This window comes from Dermacentor albipictus, chromosome 9, assembly GCF_038994185.2.
Source record: "Dermacentor albipictus isolate Rhodes 1998 colony chromosome 9, USDA_Dalb.pri_finalv2, whole genome shotgun sequence".
Lineage (NCBI taxonomy): Eukaryota > Metazoa > Arthropoda > Arachnida > Ixodida > Ixodidae > Dermacentor > Dermacentor albipictus.
Genome location: NC_091829.1, coordinates 29,955,659 through 29,976,962, shown reverse-complemented (window position 1 = coordinate 29,976,962; position 21,304 = coordinate 29,955,659). Strand labels below are relative to the sequence as shown.

Here is a 21,304-nt window from a genome sequence, read left to right as displayed (position 1 = left end):
CGTTTGCTTCACATTGCGACTCGATATCTCTTGCAAGATGACTGGCCACTCCGGTCGTACAACTTAATGCACTACCATGTGTGAAGCTGGCTTCTGCTTTCACGCGTTACAGGAGTGCAACATGCTGCCCTACCTGTTGAAGCTGATAGTTACAATCGAACGTTCGTACCAACATTGGTATCGCCCAGCATTAGTGCGATTACTTACGTGACATTTAATATTTGGGAATGCGCAGCTTATGGTTGCAGAAGTGTTTTATCGCTTTCAGATGCGGGGAGCCTAAACCAGGCTGCGTAAGAACCTCACCGCCTCGGACCCCTTTCCCGGAATGCTGCCGCACTAACTGCACTGAGTGGAAGGGTAAGTTTTTGCCGGCTATTATATTCAAATCAATGCTGAAAACAAACTCTTTAACAGCACAACGTTTGCGCGATAAAGGAAATAAGTACGTACGGCGCCCACAACTTTATTAATGAGTGGTATTTAAAAACTAATCCAGATCCAGATAAGGCATTTCTATAAGACACGTGCCGCGGATTGCGGCGACAAACGCACGCCGCAGTCGTCATCCAAGGATGTAAAGACTAGCCACGGCGGCGGAGAAACGCGACGCAACGCCACTACCGACCACATGCGGTTCTCCGAGAACAAAAAAACTTCACCGACGATTGCGATATTCCCTAATTGGAAATTCGAGCGCCGGACGCTCTATAAGTGCTTTCATTTCGCGATATGTTGGCCGGCGCACACAATCTGTCTCGTGCGGCACGTTGCAAAAGGAGCGAAGAGTGGCGCGATTGCCCCGCTAATCGGGAGTTCGCGAGGGGCAGCGCGCGCTCAGGTGACGTCTGGGTGCAAGTCACAGCCGCCGCCACCGCAGACAGACCACTCCTCATGCAGCGCTTTGTTGCAGTGCAGGCGCCGCGCGATACTCTGGCGCCATCTCGCATCCGTCGTCACCGCAGAGCCCGTCTCGCTCGGCACTACGCTTTTCTTCTCATGCTTTCGCCATACTCTCCGCCTCCGCTTTTCCCCTGACGATTTCATCGCTGTCCCAGTCTTTCATTCCCCGCTATACGCTCCATGCATGTTCGCTCTTTCATCCTTCGCTGTGCTCGTTCGCTCGGTTATGAATGACGCCGACACTCTAATATAATCACGAATCAAATATTCGCCACGGGATGAAGGATGCGTCTGCTGATGCAAAAAGTCCGGAGGCAACTCAGGACATACAAAGAACTCATGCGGTCTGACGTATCACGGTAACGTATAGTGTATTACGTAAAGTTGAAACTCCCTATTTGTGTTTTAGCATAACGTTCTCAGTGTTACCGTTAACGATACCGGCTGCCACAACTGCGCATGCGCGATGTTTCCGGCCTGCGGATATTTCACGTAACCGGCGAACGCCGGTTATGTTATTACGTAACAACATGGCAGCGGCCAGACCACCTTCTTCGACAAGAATTTACCCCTTCATGGCAGTAAGGAATAATAATAATAATAATAATAATAATAATAATAATAATAATAATAATAATAATAATAATATTTGGGGTTTTACGTGCCAAAACCACTTTCTGATTATGAGGCACGCCGTAGTGGAGGACTCCGGAAATTTTGACCACCTGGGGTTCTTTAACGTGCACCTAAATCTAAGCACACGGGTGTTTTCGCATTTCGCTCCCATCGAAATGCGGCCGCCGTGGCCGGGATTCGATCCCGCGACCTCGTGCTCAGCAGCCCAACATGGCAGTAAGGAATAAACGGTTAAACTATGTCTTGGCTTGGTCTAGTGTTATGCTCACGACCCAGTATTAGCAATGTTTTGTTGTTATTACCGATATCAGCTTTTGTTCGGACGCTGTTAGAGATAACGATAACGACGTTCACTTCATGCGATCATGCTTCATGCTATCACGCTTTATAACGACGCTCGTTTCATGCTCACCCGTCCGTCAGGCATTAACAGTCACGTTCTTCATAGGCGCCTTCTAAGAGCGTGGCAGCTGCTCTATTCGGCAGTTCTGTTTTTTCTCTCTACGTAAAATTGTTCGGAGTTCGTTGAGTGTCCGAAATTATAGCAGCGGTAACTTTAACTGTTTGCATGTCTGGGGATAGTTATAAGCTCTCCGAATGACAGATTTCGCCAATCGTCTGCGTCTATAAGTAAAAACAGTAATTTTTCTTTTCATAAATGGTAATTTACTTACAACGTCAAGCCATTTTAATAGGTACGCTTCGGTGGTAGAAGCAATTCTGAGGATACCGTTTATTTATTTTTAGCTAAATTTTCGATACATTTTCGAAAACTTCCTGCAAGATCAACGGGCCGTGAGTGCCACTAGAGCTGACAAGAAATAAAACACGATTCCTGAACTGTGGAATTTCGTAATGAAAGGAGATTACATATTGTCGCGTTTTAGTGACGGTTAAGAAGGCAGCAAAACTGTGATTAACGAAACGAGCGTTTTATTGGGCGAACTTGTGCCCTCAAAAACACGCTACACTCGAAGAACAACGGTAGCAGCGAACACGATCGGCGGTCGTGGAAATCTGATCAGCGGGTCAAGCGCGTCGGCTTTTATAGATCAGTCGTCGAATGTTCCAGAGTAATCGCTGGGACCCGCATGCCTTCCACAAAGTTCTACGCCATTCACGTCGCGCATACATGCAATCAGATGAAGGCAAACAAGTACACGTGTCATTATTATTCGCCCTGATTCCAGTAACCTTTACTCGACGAAATGTTTTACTAGAAGCAAAAAAAAAAAAAACTGCGTGGTTAAAAGACCTCCAGCGCACCTCCAGTATCGAAGTGAAAGACCCATGCAACGTTAAAAACTTCCCACATGGCAAGAACTTTACTGTTACTGTTCGTGGGCTAGTTTGTACTGATTCGTAGTCAACGCACAACAGTGCGAAGTGACAATGACGAGGCGAGAAGGCGGCACACATGCGCGCGCTGTGTGTGTGTCACCTTATCATCTCGAACCCCCGTCAGTTCGCGCTGCCGTGTGTCCACTATGAACTTTACGGGGTCATCGTTGTAGGACAGGACGTGGATGAACCACAACGTCATGCACTTGTGGCAAATGTCTGCAGCTGAAAACTGTTGCTGTTTAATGTGCCAGCGTAGTGTTAGCAGCGACACAAATAGTTACCCCGAAGCCAGCGTAAGCAAGGTGCAGCACAGAATTCAACGCGCGTCAAGGACTCCAGCGCAGACTGTGCCAGTCCAGGCACTACGACTGCCCTCACCTCGATGCCGCTTTCATTCCTTCATGATGACTGATGGTGCTTACTTGGAAACAGTATACCGTATACACGGACCCCCGCCAACCATCACTGTACCGCACATGTTGCATTCGCAGATATATGTCAAGCACCGGAGATCAAGGCTCGTACGGAATTTGGAGAGCGCGGACTAACCGGACAAACTGGACCCAACGTAGAAAGCGCAGCCGCTAATGAGCCATGCGAGCTTGTACAGTGCATCAATGGAAATTTCACCGTACAAACGTGAGTACGCGCAGCACATCAGAGAGCTTTAGCTTGCCCGTATACAGGCATACCGCAAACGTTGACGTCAGTAACTTCTCTGGTTGCGACCTATTGTGAAGTTTTCTGTAGCCATAACACGCTGGGAAACATTTTCATATCGCATGGGTGTTCTATAGCCGAAGGAAAAAACAAACAAACAAAGGACCTCATGCTAAGAACTACGTCTCCGCCGATTATTTACGCAAGAAGCAAAACAGAATAAGGTTCGTCACTGAAACAGCCAATCCATCTCGTATCTGGTTAAGCCCTGTGACATAAGATGCCACTCCCAATACGGCTGCTCACGTCTGCAGTATTCCGTACATATCGCGAAATTTACAGACAGGCTAAAACTAAAAACACACAGAAATTCTGAGAATTATCTGCTAATGCCTAAGCATTGTCTGGCACGGAAAGACTTCAGTTTTGCTTACTTTTGCTTGCTTGATATTCTGAGCTTAGGTGTGTCTGCCCATGGCGTTTTCGGTGGCAAAGAATGCTTAAACTTTAGCAGACAATTGCCAGATTTTCTCGCCGCATCCGGCCTCTTCAATGCAATCGTACGAATTGTACGGGAATGTCGGGCACCAGCGCAAGTCGACGTAGCAGAGCGGTCGAAAGGAAACACCAGCTGCCGCAGTAGCGCATTAGGTAAGGTAAATTTACCTGGCAGCGAATTACGCTTCCATAGAAGCCCATACGTTCAAAACATACCGGTTTATCGGCGGTTCATGGGGCTTAGCGCCATCTGTGTGCGGGGCGAACACTTCCGGCGAAAGAAAAAACAATGCAACGCGTTATTTTGTTCTCAAAGGCGTGAAACTTGAAACCGTTAGAGCTGTATTATGCGAAGCATATTACGAGAGCTCAACCCAGCTCCTCAGGCGCGGCGGTGTCGGCATGAAACCACGTGACACCGTGACGTCACGACAGAGGAGAAGTGGCTTTGGCTCAACTCTTGCAAGACGGGCTGGGTGGGAATCGAACCAGGGTCTCCGGAGTGTGGGACGGAGACGCTACCACTGAGCCACCAGTACGATGCTTCAAAGCGGTACAAAAGCGCCTCTAGTGAATGCGGTGTTGCCTTAGAAACGAGCTGTTTCTAAGGCGTGCGTCTCTTGCTCAGGCGCACATTTCGTTGCCGCGCCGAACGCTGCTTTGCTCGACGCTCACCGCGTCCAATGCGGGGCGCGTAGTCGCTGCCCTGTAGCCCATTGTCTTACACCCCTTGGCGGGTCGACGGGAACGCTGTCGCGTTCCACTCTTGAAGGCGAAGCAGTAATGCATGAGTTGTTTCTTCGTCTAGCCGAACCAAATATAGCCAAGCAAGAGCAGTTCACCAGGCTAAACAGTGGTTCAACAACTAAAATAAAGGCTAGTATGCTTCGCATCCTGGGCTTAACCTTACCTAAGCCACAGCCATTTTTATTCAAATGCCCCGCCATTTGACTTCATGGGTGTTTCGAGCTTTCAGCGCGGAAAGCGATGCAAGAAAAGGTCAGCCGTACGGATGCCGAAATTGCACCCCTGAACAGAATATACTTTCTTTGGAGGGCGACGAAATGCTTAGGCGTAGAGTGCTGGTCCTATCGTCGGACGCTAAACCCGTCGGCCAGCGCAGTCGCACGAAAACTAATAAACAATTATCTGGCGGTCGTAACTCACTACTTTTTACTGCACACATTAAAAAACGATAAACCTGTCCGCGTCACAAAATTCAAACAAACGTCGACAAGGAAAACAGGATAACGTGTGAGGGGGCGTATAGTAACAGGTGAACTTTACGAGCACATCTGTCTACACACTTGAAGATCTGCATTGTATTGCAAATGATAGCGGCGACAACACCCCCTCTTAGGATGGGCGCTGAAAAACGGTACTTATTGATAATGATAAAATGAAGTAGAGTTGTCTTTTCTTTACTCGTCACGCATATATAAAGTTCATTAGAAATCTTATTTTTGATGAATGAATCTAACTGTGTCTCGTTTTAATTAAAGAAACATTTTATTCTTTCCCAATGTTTGTTCCTTCCAAACATAGTCGCACATCAATCGCTGCTCCCATAACCACCCTTGCTGATGTCGGTGACAATTTGTTCTGAACCGCTTTTCGCCCAATACTTCGCGACCTATTCGGATCTACCTTGCGTTAGGCGCTGCGTGAGGGGAGAGTGCATCACAGCGATGGCAAGTCACACTCGCTGTCGGCCTCGATGGGGGGGGGGGGGATAAACTTTATTGAAAGGGGGAAAGGGAGGTGGCCGATGGATCTGGCTCAAGTAAGGCCCTGGGCCTGCTTGGCTCTCCGTCCAGTCCACCAGCAAAAGCTGTCGGTCGACGCCTGCAAGCCTGTGTTATGCGCGCGCTCCTTGTCCTGGCAAGGTCTTGCCTGTGCTCTTACTGTGCATAGGCGAGGCACAATGAAAACGCGCTAAGCGTCTCAACGCGCTCGCTTGCCCGCGAGGTGTTCATAATTCGAAGGACGCTCAGCAGCATTCAATTGGACATCGGGCCATCCCAAAAACTCAAGTTGGCCCACGCCCAAATTTCCGTGTTGCCCGGCCCCAGATTTCAGTTTTTCCCGGCCCCAGATTTCAGTTTTGCCCACCCCGATTTTAAACATGGCCCGCCCCCAGGTTTTAACACGGCCCACCCCTACATCTTAGCTTAGCCACCCTCCCCCCCTCTCCATTTCAACATGCCCCACTCCGAGATTTCAACATGACCCACCACCAAATTTCAAGCTGGCCCACCCTCAAATTTAAGTCTGCCCACCCTCAAATTTAAGTCTGCCCACTCCCAAATTTAAGTCTGCCCACCCCCAAATATAAAGTTCACCCGCCCCAAATTTCAATTTGACCCCCCCCCCAAAAAAAATTCTGTTGAACCACCCCCAAATTACAGTTGAACTACCCCCAGATTACAGTTGGCGAACCCCTGCTATGAGCTTCGCCATGCATTTTCTAAGGAGGCCTATGCATCACTATGGGTATTTTTTTTATATTATTTTTTGCTTTAAATTGTTCTTATCACTCAAAAAGTACCAATAATCTACATTTACACTATCATAACGATTATATGTCTTAACTTTGCAAATTACGCACTCTGGTACAAATACAGGGCATTACACTTTTCGTGGGACAGGCTTGGGGAGCTAGCCAAAAAATCCTTACGCATTAGAATTAGTTTTACCTTGCCAGTGAACTTACTACACTTTACAGAATACTGTTTTACCAGCAAGGGCATATCCAGAGCAAGCTGCCGAGGACATGTGCTTACTGCTCGCTCAATTTTGTCAACGCGGAAGTACCGACATGTTTATGTGAAGTGGCTCGGACCCTTAGGCAAACCCTTCTTTTCCACACGCCTGTAGTTGCAGGAGGCATTAATGGCAGTAGCAACGCTTTTAGCAAGATCTTGTCAAGTTTTATCTTACTAGAACGCGTTAGAAATGTTACGTAATGTTCTTGTCGAAGGAAGAACAAAAATAAAAAAGGACGACATGCTGCTGCCGACGCTTCACATTAGCAGCTAAGCAGAATATCGTTCGCCACCAACTGTGTCGAGTCTGGTTAAACTCTGCACCACAAAGTGGCCCCATCAACGCGGCTACTAACTCAAACGTCCCCTATAAACCGGTATTCCCTACGACAGCGATACCTTTATGGACATGATAAACTATATAGGTAATTAAACAAGCCACTGTCGCGTGACGCCCAGTACTAACTAAGCGGGAAAATAAAGGTCATTAGAATTTTAGTGTAACATAAGTTCTCGCGTGCACTGTAATATAGCTAGCAAGAAATGTACATGCGACAAACGCAATGAAGATCATTGCGGTTTACCTTTGCCCGCTGAAGTTACGACAAGGCTTTCGCGGGCCTTGCTTGCCTTGCGTAGCTAACGCAGCAACATGGCGGCGATCAGGCCGTCCACTTCGATCGCGATTCGTCAGAAACGAGAACTGATAAAACTCGACCTTACCTTATTATCATCTCAGTATGAGGAAATGGTAATCATGGTTTTAGGTCATTATTGTTTCAATTAAACTTTGTGTTTCGGCGGTAGCAAAAACACGCTACCTCGTCGCGTTTGTGCGCTGATTTCAGCATTCGATATAACTGTGCTTCGGCCATGCAAGCGTCCTTATTAAAGGCTTCCCGAGGACATGCATGTCGTGTAGACGGTTGCAGAAGTTTTGCATTAGTGCACGTAAGGAGACGAGGCGCTGTACTAAAGCAGCGCGATAGGAAAAACGGGGATAGGGTGGCCGTTCGTTGTATGAAGAAATATTAAATGGATTTTTTGTTTCCTGTCTGCGGCTACGCAAGACAGCTCAGAAAGGGGAGTCAGGAAGGTCCCCAGACGTTACACATAGGGCTCCTCGTACTGTCACAAACAATAGTGAGAGAACATTAAATTGTCCTAAGAGAAATTGTTTGTCAAAATTGTCTACTTGTTAACCCAACGGCAATCTCACTTCCTCTCGCTCAAGGTAGGCTTTTCATTTTGTTGTCGAAGAACATTTGGGGGCAGCGGATGATGAAACGTGCTCATTTTAACGTGTGGAGGGACTTCACTCGGCGATTCTCCGGGATAAAACTATGTATTGAATACAATCTACCTGCCATTATTACTTGTCATAGAGCCTGTGAGCACTATTACGCCATCGAAAGCGGATTAACTAAAACAATGTTAAAGTGCGCACCTCTACAAGAAATATTAGTGTTTGAACTGTATATTGATGCTTTGTGACAGAAGATGAACCTTGGAGAACTCAGGTGGATGTCTCATCCTGTGTTTTTCTGGTATTTCATTCGCAGCTGTCCTCCAGCGCCAGGGCAAATAAGCAAATATCCTAAGGATCCGTTTCCTGTATGTTGTCCTGGTTATGAGATATGAGAAGAAACAGTTATGAGAAGAAATAGAAGATCCGGATAAATCTTAAGAACAAATTGCGACATAGCAGCCCCGTGAAAAAATGCGTTTTGTACAGTCGGATGTCGCAATAAACCTACTGACCCTCTTTTCACAAGGCAGGTGACTTGCTTTTTTCCCCTTTATCTTGAACTAATTCGCTTTGCAAGCAGGCGGACACGATGTGAGTAAGCAACACACATTTATGAATTCTAGTTACACGTAGTTGCTCCTGATCAATTACGTCTTTGTACTTTTGTAATCTATCGATTACCTGGTACTGCTGGGTAACGTCCACTGTAATTGAAGTACGTTAGTTTTTCAGAACATGTTGAACCATTCAAAGGGTTTCACGTCCCAAAGCAACGCTGGAACTATGAGACGCGGCATAGTAGAGAGCTCTGGATTATTTTTATCGATTGCCGCTTTTATCTCTCTCTCTATCTTTTTTATTGTGCACCTAGATCCTGGTACGCAAGCATTATTCACTTTCGTAATCGAACTTACCACATTATGATTAGAAGCAGAACGACATGGCCACTTATTACGTACACGTCTACCACCGTGATAGACTTGCATTTTTTTTACTTACTCGTTAAATTCTTGTGATTCCACAATTGATCCATAACCTAACGCGCACTGTACTATAACCAGTGTAAATTGTTTGCAATCAACTAAATGTAACCAGCTACTTTATTGACGTGAGAAATAAAAAGCTCTTTATTTAAAAGCAGAGCAGTTTGCAGGTGCGCAAGTGTTCACCTGCATGACACTCTGCAAAATAGGGGCAGAGGTGAGGGAAAGGTAATAGGAGAAGGAGGGCAGTTGGAAATGAAAAAAAAAATTGCGCAACTTGACACTTTTACGTTTCACTTTTCAGTACATGTTCTCCAAACATAAGAGTGATGCATTTACTTTTCGCATTGCATAAAATGTGCATTAGAGTCTGAATGACAGCTAGAGCTGTGACACAGCCAGTTCATACAAAGTAATCAAACAGGTAATCGAGTGTTTTACGCTGCATCTTAATGAAGGGGGGGGGGGACTACAATGTATACAATGGAACACTGAAACCGTGCTAAGCAGGAACCTCGCGGATGCCCCTGGAACCCGCATGGAATCGAGGTTAATTTTAAATTCCAGTCGAAAAAGAACCTTTTTCAGAGGAATGGCTTTTATTTTTTTAAATTTTTGCTTAGTATAGAAGGCATAAACAATAAGCTATGTAATTTTAGCAACACTTAGCTGCACGAAACCTCCCTGTATATCTTTTGCCTTTCTCTCTCTCTCTCTCTCTCTCTAGCTGCAGGAAGGGTAAAAGCGGGACATCTGTAGTGCAAACGGGATGCTTTTGTAATGGTGCAATATAAGCGTAACTGGCTTGCTTTCCGCTTAGATAAACTACAAGATAACTGCTTATGACGGCCCTGCCGCGCAATTTACAGACATTTATTTCTGCTTCTCATGCGCGGGTGTGCGGTCAATATCGTGGGCTGCACCCAGCCTTTAGTTGAGCCTATCAGGCTTATTTAAGATTTGTCTAACTGCTGCTTCACACCGCAATTCCCATTGTGGAGGACATTTAGGCCAACCTTTATTGGGCCCGGAAAACTCGCCGAAAGCACAGGTTCAGCTTACGGTGTTGTTGGTCCTCAATGATCTAGAGCAACAGTGACGACAAGCGCACAAATGTGACTAAGAGAAAAGACAAATTGGTAACGATGACGGTGACGGTACAATGATGAGAAAGAAGTATCAAATACCTGAACTTTTTATTCGTACGCTTGCCAATCGAGCATTAAAAAGGGGGATAGAGAAAGATAAGGAACAGTCAGAGAGGTTACCCAAGCTGGGAGCCGTCGGCTGCCTGTAACTGGGGAAACAGGGAAGGCAACTTAAGAAGGAACGAGGGAGAGAAGGAAACTTCGCAGCATGCGCGCACACCTCTTCGAAAAATATTTTCCCAGCAAGAGGCACATCTGCATTTTCGTTACCTTCTCGCACTGGCGACAGCCATCTAAAGATCAAAACTTAACTTTCCATATCCCCCCATCTCCTCCTTTACGCCGTCGTTGCCATGCCATTGTGGAGACATCGCCAGCATTACCTTCGATGTTTAGCTAGGACAGCTGGCTAACAGAAAAATACAACTACCCGTGCTTGTCACACCTTTGGTCCACATTTCTGTAAGCACTATGGTGTGGCAAAAATGCTGAAGTATGCTACAGACCGCAGAAGACCCGGAACCATAGAAACTTAGAAACCACATCATGAAACCTCTGAAAATCAAGGAGCACCTACGTAATTAAACAAAGCTATTTGTACGACAGCATTCACAGGGAAACGGAACAGAAATGAGCAATATCCATCCGGGAAAAAATCTTGCACACCATTACCGCTAACGTAGTGAATTCGTTTACTGCCAAATTACTGCTTTGGACATAATCTGGCGCGTCCGATCTGTGATAAGTGAACCCACCAAAAACAAGTTGGAAAATTGGTCACCTTGCCACAAAACAAGGCAAACGAATATTTAATGCCTCCATAACACAGCACAATTTTTTTTACTCCTCTCGCTTCAAGCATACATAGACTATGGGCGGCCTCTGGGAAATATTTCTGCCAGGCAGAATACTGTTCGCACTGGCGTCAACCAGTCCACGGTGTAGTGAAGAGGGTCTCACCGCGGGCGATTCCCTGTCAGTTGAATTGATTTGCCCTCTTGGCGATGACGTAGAGTTCGGGGTCGACCTTTCGCTTTGCTCCTCGCAAAATCCCGATCATCTCCTTGGCGCAACGCCTGGCTCCCGGCTCCAGAAACGTGTACGCCGTGCACGTCTCGCCCGTCAAGTGCGATGCGTGGCTGATCCGGCGTGCGTACGCCTCGGCGCTACTCGGGTAGTCGTAGTTGACCACGTAGCGTACGCGGTCCGAGGGCAGCTCCCGGCCGGCCACGTCGGTCGCCACCAGCACGGGTGTCTCACCTCGGCTGAAGGCGGCAACCGCCCAATCACGGGCGCGCTCCGTCGTTCCTCCGTGAATGCCGACGACGGGCCAGCCTCGGAGCCGCAGCTTGGACACCAGGTCGTCCACCCGCTTCTTAGTTTCGGCAAACACGATGACCTTTCTGACTGCCGCATCCTCATGCCGACTCAGGATGTCCTCTAAGAGCGCCACCAATCTCGCCTCTTTCTCCGACTCGGCACAGACGCAGACCAGCTGCTCGACGTCCTCACGGTCTGACAATGTCCGGCACTCACCGACGTTGACCTCGACGTAGTCCTTGAGAAGGGCGTCGACTAGCCGATACAAATCCTTGGGTTTCCTAGACATCCACATCAGGGTCTGCCTATCGGGCCTTAGGTGTTTGGCGAGGGAGAGGATCTGCTGCTCGAACCCCATGTCAACCATGCGGTCCACGTCGTCCAGCACGAAGTACGTACACCGCGCTAGGTCCAGCTTACCCTCCTCCAGAAACGTGTGGATACGGCCGGGCGTCGCTACGCAGATTTCGAAACCGCGACGGAGATCCCTCAGTTGTTGATCCTTCGAGCCGTCAGAACACACGCAATTTGCGCGAACGCTGGTGTGGCTCTCGAATTTTCCCACGAGCCGTTGGATATGGCGTGCTTTCTCTGGTGTCGGTGTCAACACGAGGGCTAGAAAACCATGATGCGTCCGCAAGGGAGGCTGTTTCACAACGTGGACGATTGCCGGAATGAGGTAAGCCAAGGTCTTGCCTTGGACTCCGGCTCCGATCACGGCGAGAAGGTTTCTTCCCTTGAGCGCCACCGGCCAGCACTGCGCCTAGACCGGCGTTGGCGAGGAGGTGTTGTATTCATTCGCCTCAAGGGCCTCAACTACGCATGCGGGGAAGTTGGCCTCGTGGAAACGCAGTAATGGCATCTGCACGCCACGCCCTTTCACGGTGATGCGGTTTTCCTTGCGGTACTGCTCCACCTCATCGGGAGAACGCCACGCCGTCCTGAAGTTCTCTCGGTAGAAGTTCCTCTCGAAAGGTTGCAAGTTCATTTCCCGTCAGTTCGGAGACCCCGTTCGGTGGAGGGGGCCGACGGCGGTGACGGCGCCTCTTCTCCTGGCGATGATCCAAGCCGCATTGGAGTTGTCTCCTCTCGGCATCTGGTACATATACCAAAAATCATGATGCTGTTCGATTCCGAATACATCGGCGTTACCGGGGACGGGAATGGGCGGCAGTGGTTCGTTCGGGCCATTGGGAAGGTTCTGCTGCTGGCCTACGTCTACCCCGACCTCAAGGAAGAGCAGGTTTGCCATATCCGCGACCTTTCGACCTTGGTGCTGCAGCGATTGGATTGCTCCACCCGGTAACTCGCACTGGCCCAAGATTTCGCCCGCTTCAATCAAACTCCCTCCAGCCCGTCTTCCTCTTCTTCGCCTCTTTACGAGACGGCTTGCCTCTTCCCGCTCATCCTGTGCACAAAAAGTTCCATGGTTACCTTGGGTGAATGTCACCTTGGTTCATCTTCAACGGCCACAAATCGACTGTCATTTGGTGCATGGCAGTTGGGCGGCTGCCACGCGTTTGATGTAGCAACACTCTATGCTTAAGCTAAATAATGCGTCTGGAAGGTCCTAATGATGATAATAACAATTATCGTGTATATAATGAAGATTGTAGACAGCGCCCCATATCCACAGGGGGGTACCGACCAAGACGCAATCAGAAAGAAGAACGGTAGAACAATTAAAAAAACATTTCCCAGTTTCACCCGAAAGGCGAAGAATCGGTTGCGATAGCAAACTAGTGAACAGCTATACGAAGTAAGGGTAGTAGTTTTACCGACCGCATCAACTTGTAAACATAGGCACACTATCCAAATTAACAAGCATGGTGTCCCGCGCGCACGAGAAAACATGAACACATCCGACTCGATCACCGCGGAAACTCGCTGTCAAATCGTTGGCGTGAGGAAACACGGCAGCAGCAGCGAGCGAAGTGACATTGGTGTCGTCTGTTGCTTCAACGAAAAGTGCGCGCAGAGAACACACAGCACGCACAAAGCTACCGACCGCCGACGTGCCTAGACTCTGCCCCTAACGCAGATGGCTCTCAAAATACGACCGGGTAACTGCACGCTGCCGCTGCATGCGCACTTACTGCCGCAGTAGAACCTGTGGGTGAGCAGTGAGGTTAGTTTCGGCATTGACAATAAAGCGTCGCCATGACACTGGTAGCCAAAGGAAAATTCAGTAAGTTCTGCATAAGTACCCTTATCATTTCAAACTACATAACGATAAAGTTAAGTGATGCAATCTTATGTAGAAATAAAATGTGGTTTTAGATATTTTCTTTTTCGGCATCTTATATCTTTATTCGGTCGCTTCACTTGTTGCGCCAACGGGAGGCGTTTCCGCTCATCGCTTCGGCCGCCATTTTGTTCGTCTGCTGCGGCCGCTTTATCTGCGCGTGCACGTTTTTCCGTATGCTCTGCATATTAAACTTTGTTTCTGCGCCTGCGAATGTTCTGGCAATGTCGGAAAAACTGGGGAAAGGTTGCAAGGCTTGCTGCGCGGCTGCGTGATGTGGCAGCTCGGGGAGCAACACAAGGGCGAAATTTTTCCGTTTCTCAATTAACGAGAGGTAAGAGGTAAGTCATTATGAAGAAGCAAGCGCTGTGCTTTTTAAAACAGCTATGGGACGAAACGAAAGATCTTCCGCACTTGTTTTCGAGTGAATATCTTTTTTGGTTTGGCGCGGCTCATTTTACTGCAGTGTTCTGAGAAACTGAAGCTACATGGCTGATTGGTGCTAGCTGGTGCGCTGACGGAAATTTCCCTTCAGTATATGTTAGCGGGTGCTCTTCATTTTATGCGAAGCATATTACGAGGGCTCAACCCAGCTCCTCAGGCGCGGCGGTGACCATGAAATCACGTGACACCGTGACGTCACGACAGAGGAGAAGTGGCTTTGGCTCAACTCTTGCAAGACGGGCTGGGTGGGAATCGAACCAGGGTCTCCGGAGTGTGGGACGGAGACGCTACCACTGAGCCACGAGTACGATGCTTCAAAGCGGTACAAAAGCGCCTCTAGTGAATGCGGTGTTGCCTTAGAAACGAGCTGTTTCTAAGGCTCAGGCGTGCGACGCTTGCTCAGGCGCACATTTCGTTGCCGCGCCGAACGCTGCGTTGCTCGACGCTCACCGCGTCCAATGCGGGGCGCGTAGTCGCTGGCGGGTCGACGGGAACGCTGTCGCGTTCCACTCTTGAAGGCGAAGCAGGGTAACGCATGAGTTGTTTCTTCGTCTAGCCGAACCAAATATAGCCAAGGAACAGCAGTTCACCAGGCTAAACAGTGGTTCAACAACTAAAATAAAGGCTAGTATGCTTCGCATCCTGGGCTTAACCTTAGCTAAGCCACAGCCATTTTTTTTTTTCACGGGTATAAAACTTCCAATTTATATCTGCCGAAGGTATTTGAATGCTTGCTGTACAAACTGGTTACGCTGGGGTGCCTTCCGCGGATCAGTTTTTTGTTATTACATTGCCACTTTTGATGGTCAGGAACACGATAGAACTAAACATAAGATCAATTACGTAGCAGTGATCCGTTTGCGTTTGGAATTACAAGAAGTTCGACTTACCTACATGACGACGTACGTTCGCTTCACTTTCCAACCTTTGCGTAGAAGGGCAGAATTTTTTAGTCGCTTCTTCGTACTCTGAACTTTAGTTTCGCTTTTAAGCATTCTTTAATCATGGTCACGCGGTATTTTGCCCATTCCTCATATGGGACATATGGCGAAAGGACGCTAAATAGGGAGTTCTGGCGGGGCTGACATGAGAACAGATGTATAACGGCTACGGCCTCTGCTCGGTCCACGTCAACGAAAGGGACTATACGTAGGCCTTGTCATGGCCGGCTGTGCCGACTATTGGAGTCGAACAGCGGTCCCTGATCAATTAAGCTAAGGAACACAATGTATTAGTGGTTGCCAACCTGTGCTTCTGTACTTAATGTACCCGCCGTGGTCGCTCAGTGGCTATGGTGTTGGGCTGCTGAGCACGAGTTCGCGGGATCGAATCCCGGCCACGGCGGCCGAATTTCAATGGTGGCGAAATGCGAAAACACCCGTGTACATAGATTTAGGTGGACGTTAATGATCCCCAGGTGGTCAAAATTTCCGGAGCCCTCCACTACGGCGTGCCTCATAATCATGCAGAAAGTGGTTTTGGCACGTAATACGCCGTAATTGAATTGTAGTAATGTGTTTCGTGCAAAGCGGTACTTGGCACGGGACGGCGCAAGTGCCATGAGCACGGCTTTTCCTTGTCGTTTGCTACGACGCCGGGTGCCCTGTGACGTTACGCAGCGAAATTTGCTGCGCATGCGCCAGGAAAACGCGGGCTTGTCAGTTTATCGTTATCGCTCGCTCGTGTGCGATGTTCCCGATTATAGGCTAAACTAAAAAGCTGAAAACTAAAAAGTTTGGGCAGGCGGTGAGCGAATTCACGTCGAGCCTCGCTTGGCGCTTTGATACGACACGGCGAATCCAGTTCTTGCTGCGCGCTGCCCTCCTCTCCCTAAGCTTGGTTTGCCGCTTCATAGCAGGAATTCTTCCGGAGCGAAAATTGCAGTGCTCAGTTGCCCAGAAGCTTTAAAAAATTAAAAAAAATTATGGGGTTTTACGTGCCAAAACCACTTTCTGATTATGAGGCACGCCGTAGTGGGGGACTCCGGAAATTTCGACCACCCGGGGTTTAACGTGCACCTAAATCTAAGTACACGGGTGTTTTCGCATTTCGCCCCCATCGAAATGCGGCCGCCGTGGCCGGGATTCGATCCCGCGACCTCGTGCTCAGCAGCCTAACACCATAGCCACTGAGCAACCACGGCGGGTAGCTTTAAAAAAAACAAAATGGGAGTTGGTTTTGCACTTATGGTTATTTTGAATAAAAATCAAACCAATGTAAATAAAACACTCAATTACCTAACCCTTAACAAGATGAATCAAACCTTTCGTAGTCAAGAAAACTAGCTCTTAGAACTGATGCCGAGTATTCTTAGCCAGCTATTTAAAAACCAGAATTGCGTAACATGTCACATGAATACATAGCAGCACTAAAACTTGGAACGTTGCTTATTAAATTTCGGGGGCGTATTTCTAATTGAAATCCCGCAATGGAATATAATAGAACTAACTTGCATGGATTAAAAGTACTATTTTACGAAAGCAGTTCCGTTTTTTATCGTGTACACTAGAAATTTGATAATGAACAGGCTTTTTATGTCGAGTTTCCACAAACGTGAAGCGATGTCATATGGCACGCATGTTTTGCCAATGGAACATGATACTCCGACATAGAGCGCTGCGCTTGTCCTGTGTGCCTGTGTGGTGTTCTTTTACACAATGTGCCGCTTTGGCAAACGTTTTCCAACTAACCTGACAATATGTTGTGATGATGTATGTGTTTTTACAGGTTCTACACTGCCGCAGCGAAGCAAAAAGCGAGAAATATACTCATCAGAGACCGCAGGCATCATCAGACTACTCAGAGATGATGCACAAAGGTATCGCAAGTCAGCGAAGTTAAACCGCGCCGAAAGATTACCACGAGGGAAGCACTGGATAAGTTGACGTATCATGTGATACCGGAATTCTAAAAACTCTTGCAGTGCCAGGTGACGCTCCATTATCGCAAGAGGAAGGAAAGGACACGAATAAATATTTTCCAGAGCACGTTGGTGCTGTCGAGCAGTGCTGCGGTGTATTCACTGCACTGAACAACAAGCCAGACAGCAGTCTACTACAAGAAACCGTTTGCTCTAATAAGTCTCGCATAGGCCTGCTGCAGTAGTTCTGCTATGCGTGGCTTATGGTGCACATAAATTACGTCAATCTGGATCTCAAAAAGCAACGTGAGAGAAAACCCGCTCCAAAAGGAAAGCTCCAAAAGCTTGAAAATTAAGAAAAATTTTCTTACTCATATTTTATTCTTTTTGCAATTTCGAAAGCTCTTAGGGTGGTCTCCTGGTTAGCCTATCTATATATAAAATATTTCGACATATACATATATTTGCATAAACATCGCGCAGCGTATTCTTTGTGCAGACAATCATTGCTCCCACGCTTGCCCTCTCCTCTTCAAAGATTATTACGTAGGTGCCATACGTGGATCTTGGGAAGCTAGAATTTTCTTGAGCCTATTTCAGTAACGTTGGGCAAGTACTAATGTTGCTCGACACTCCTCAGTAGTTTCACCGATATAACAAAAGTGGGAGGGGGGTGGGTCTCCTTTCGGCAAAGTCACGAATAATCTGAACAACCAGAGAAACAATGCTGTGCCAGAAACGAGTGTTCTAGAAAAGTTGAAATGCTTTCGCCTCGTTATTGTGTCGGCACCGAAATTCTCATGACAGATGACGTCCAGGCAGTGATGAAACTCGTAACATCGCTCTGACACCTGTCCTATGCGTCAAAAAGGTCGCACGTAACTAAGCCTATCATCATCATCATCATCATCAGCAGCAGCAGCAGCAGCAGCAGCCTTTTTTATGCCCACTGCCCGACGAAGGCCTCTCCCTGCGATCTGCAATTACCCCTGTCCTGCGCCAACCGATTCCAACTAACGCCAGCGAATTGCCTAATTTTATCGCTCCACCTAGTCTTCTGTCGTCCTCGATTGCGTTTACCTTATCTGTGTACCCATTCTGTAACACTAATGGTCCAACGGTTATCTAACCTGCGCATTACATGTCCTGCCCAGCTCCATTTTTTTCTCTTGATGTCAATTAGAATATCGTCTATACCCGTTTGCTCTCTGATTCAAACCGCTCTATTTCCGTCTCTTAACGTTATGCCTATAGCAACCATCGTTCCATCGCTCTTTGCGCGTTCCTTAACTTGTTCTCAAGCTTGTTTGTCAGTCTCCTAGTCTCTGCCCCATATGTCAACATTGATAAAATGCACTGATCGTACACCTTTCTACAGGCTCCGTTAAAGAAAGTGTGCAGTGTAAATTCAGAGTTTTAGAGGAAGGTATTGAAAACCTTCCAAAAGAGAATTGTTCTGAGCAGGTTGTCCTGATGCACTGAATGCAGCCGACTCACGTTGCTTTTAGAAAATATGTCATGTACCGAAGCTACGCATTCAATATTACCTTTGTGCATCAGTCTTTCCTTGCTCAAGCTCTACAGACGATCAACCACCGATTGACACAAGCTTCTCCTGCGTTTAAGGTTTCTCAACAACAACAAAAAAAAAAATCTTAGCGCTATTTGTTGTTACTGTCTTGGAACTGTGCCATTTATGCCCCGATGACGATAGAACAAATGAAGTGCATCACAAATTTGAAGAAACATCTGCAATATTCTCACGAGTAATTTCGCATTGATACCGTGTTCACAATGTTACAGATCTGAATGAAGCTCTAGTGGTCTTACATGTTGTATTGCGAAAAAAACCTTATATGACTAAAGATTACAGACAGCTTCAATATATAGTTCTGTATATTTATTGGCACATTAGCAGCTATGCCGAAAATTCACTAGGTATAGAATATTCGGACTAGCAAGTATATACATCCCCGTTGTATGGAATAAAAACTGAAGTTTTTGTTACTGGTATGCGAAAAATCTGGATCCCCTGCTCTTGCTAATCTTTTTTTATTCACAAATAACGGTTGCGACGAAAATTGCTTTGGTAGAGTTGTGTTTTTCCCAGCAAACAAACATAGTCTCTGTAGCAATTTTCTGTCCATGTGAAAACGTAGGAAGCTGTCTTACGTATGAATGATCGTAGTACAGAATGCTCCCATTTGTACTGACTAATGAGATACTCAGCTCTACATTACTGTATTGTGTATGGAATGCCTTGCTGTGCGATAGGTTGCCCATAAAAACAGTGACTTTTCCGCCTACTTATGTTTTGCTAAAGCAATATAGCCGCGTGCCATGGCATGCATGCTGCCTCGCTCATCTTGAACACAAAAAGATAAGTTTTCACACAGATGAGTTGGACATATGTCGCAAGAAAATTAGAAGCCGAAAGACGTTGAAAACAAAATATGAAACGGGAAAATTACCTGAAAAAAAATAAATGCAAGAGGTGTTGGTTACCGTTGGCACCTGCACAGAAAATCCTGTGCTTGTCGAGTGCACACCAGACAAGCGCGATCGCGTTTCCCCTCGAGCATCAAAAAAACCGTTGTCATGTAAGCAATCTTGATTATTTACTTTTTTTTTCCCCCTCACAAAGTTTGGCCTAGCTAGAACCAGGGGAAGGACTGACGCTCGTGACACATTTCCCGTTTACGGGAGAAGGGGGGGGGGGGGGGCGTATACCAGCTGACCTAGCAGTGGTGGAAGACCCCCCCCCCCCCCCCCCTGTTGCCTGGCAACGTTGAGTGCCTCGCGCACGACGGAAGACGGCGTGCTTCCTGCCCGCTCTCGTCATTGTCAGGTTTTGCGTGCCAAGCCAACGATCTATTCCTAGGAATCCGACTGCTGTCCTTGAGATCAACACTATTACTTAGCTGTTTTCGCTTGCCTCTGAAATCTTCCTATCATCGATGTCGTAGCGACAATGGAAGAGTGGCGTTCAAGACAAAGCATGCGTCCAGCGCAACTTACCTCTCGAAGTCCTTTGTCTCTCAGTATACTTGGTAAGTTGAGAGGACAGGCCCAGGATTCTTCGGACCACTTGCTTATGGTCAAATGGCCGGAGCACTATCACCGCATATATTCATGCTCGAAATGTTCCGGCAAAGGTAGCAAAACACAACGCTTCCAGTGCTTCTTAGGAAAAGCGGCCCACTCGTTCACACCGGTTTTATGAAAAAACCTGTCGTCTGCACAAACATGCGTCGCTGCAGCCGCCTTCTGCTGCTGGTGGATCACCGCCGTGGCCGCTGCGTAAGGGTATACACATACCTCAGGCGCGGACAAGTAGCAACGAACGCTATTCAGATATTCAGGCTGCCCGTAAAACAGACCGACGACGACGGAGCTTCGTCCAGTGAATAATCGGCGCAGCACGCCAGCGAAACGCAGAGCGAACTGAAACGGTCTCGGTCGTCGCCATGGCAACAGCCAGGCAGTCTGCTCGTTTATCGCGCACAGTACCGGCGCGAATCTTTAGGCCTTATCAGCGGTCAGGGCACCGTTGCCTTCCGGGCTTGGCGCTAACAAGATGTGACGGCTTCGCGAGTGGCAAAAAATATGGGACAGTGCTAATGGTTATTCGCAGGGCGGGATTTGGAACGTACTATTTCCGTCTCCGACGATCGTGGCACTGCAGAACGCCGAAGACGCAAAGCCAAACGGCAAACTTCATGTTACGGACGTCACAATGACACGGGCCACTCACTGACGACAAACTGCCGCTTCGTCATTCCGGGCTCTGTACCGGCCGTTACGATACCGTTTCGAAACACGTTGAAGCGGCGTTCAGACGGAAGCAGAGCGTGCTTTGGGAGCCCACGGTAAAACCACAAATGAGACAGCGCAGAGTGACATGTGCTGGGCCTCCTTGCTTAGTTTTGAAGAGTCAGTAACACGGATCAAGGTAAATGGGCGGCTAAGTGCACAAGTGAACACTTCACAAAATGAAGTAAAAAGACAAGAAAGTTCGCTCGTACAAAGCGATTGAAAGTATAATATGCAACCAGAACTCAATAAAAAAAATGCAGTGAGAACAACAGAGACAGTGAAGTGTATGCAAAAAAAAAATGTCAAGAGAAAAGACCATGGAGAATTTCAAGAATGGGAAGAAAGAAAGTAGTAGGGAAAATCTGCACGATAACACAAAGGGCAGTGCCTTGCTATTTGAGGCTCGAGCTGGTCGCCTAAGGACCAAACCCTA

At 47.5% G+C, this 21,304-nt stretch overlaps 2 protein-coding genes across 8 annotated transcripts in view; one reads left to right on the top strand and one right to left on the bottom strand.

The window, feature by feature from the left end:
* LOC135917951 (uncharacterized) overlaps positions 1 to 17,163 on the top strand; it is a 58,436-nt gene extending 41,273 nt beyond the window's left edge. Inside the window, exons 4-6 of one of the 2 annotated variants that reach the window (XM_070525862.1) lie at positions 269 to 360; positions 3,375 to 3,522; positions 16,923 to 17,163. In XM_070525862.1, coding sequence (XP_070381963.1) covers positions 269 to 360; positions 3,375 to 3,522; positions 16,923 to 17,004 — 322 coding nt within the window. In that variant the 3' untranslated portion in view covers positions 17,005 to 17,163. Of the gene's footprint in view, positions 1 to 268; positions 361 to 3,066; positions 3,298 to 3,374; positions 3,523 to 16,922 lie in introns of those variants that run through there. The other variant, XR_010569474.1, reaches the window with a different exon arrangement.
* LOC135917950 (alpha-(1,3)-fucosyltransferase 7-like) overlaps positions 1 to 21,304 on the bottom strand; it is a 171,547-nt gene that overhangs the window by 125,539 nt on the left and 24,704 nt on the right. For 3 of the 6 annotated variants that reach the window (XM_065451589.1, XM_065451591.1, XM_065451590.1), the window contains exon 1: positions 20,074 to 20,639. The exons of 2 other annotated variants lie outside the window; for them this stretch is intronic. The gene's annotated coding sequence lies outside the window, so the exon portion shown is untranslated. Of the gene's footprint in view, positions 1 to 20,073; positions 20,640 to 21,304 lie in introns of those variants that run through there. One more of the 6 variants, XM_070525859.1, reaches the window with a different exon arrangement.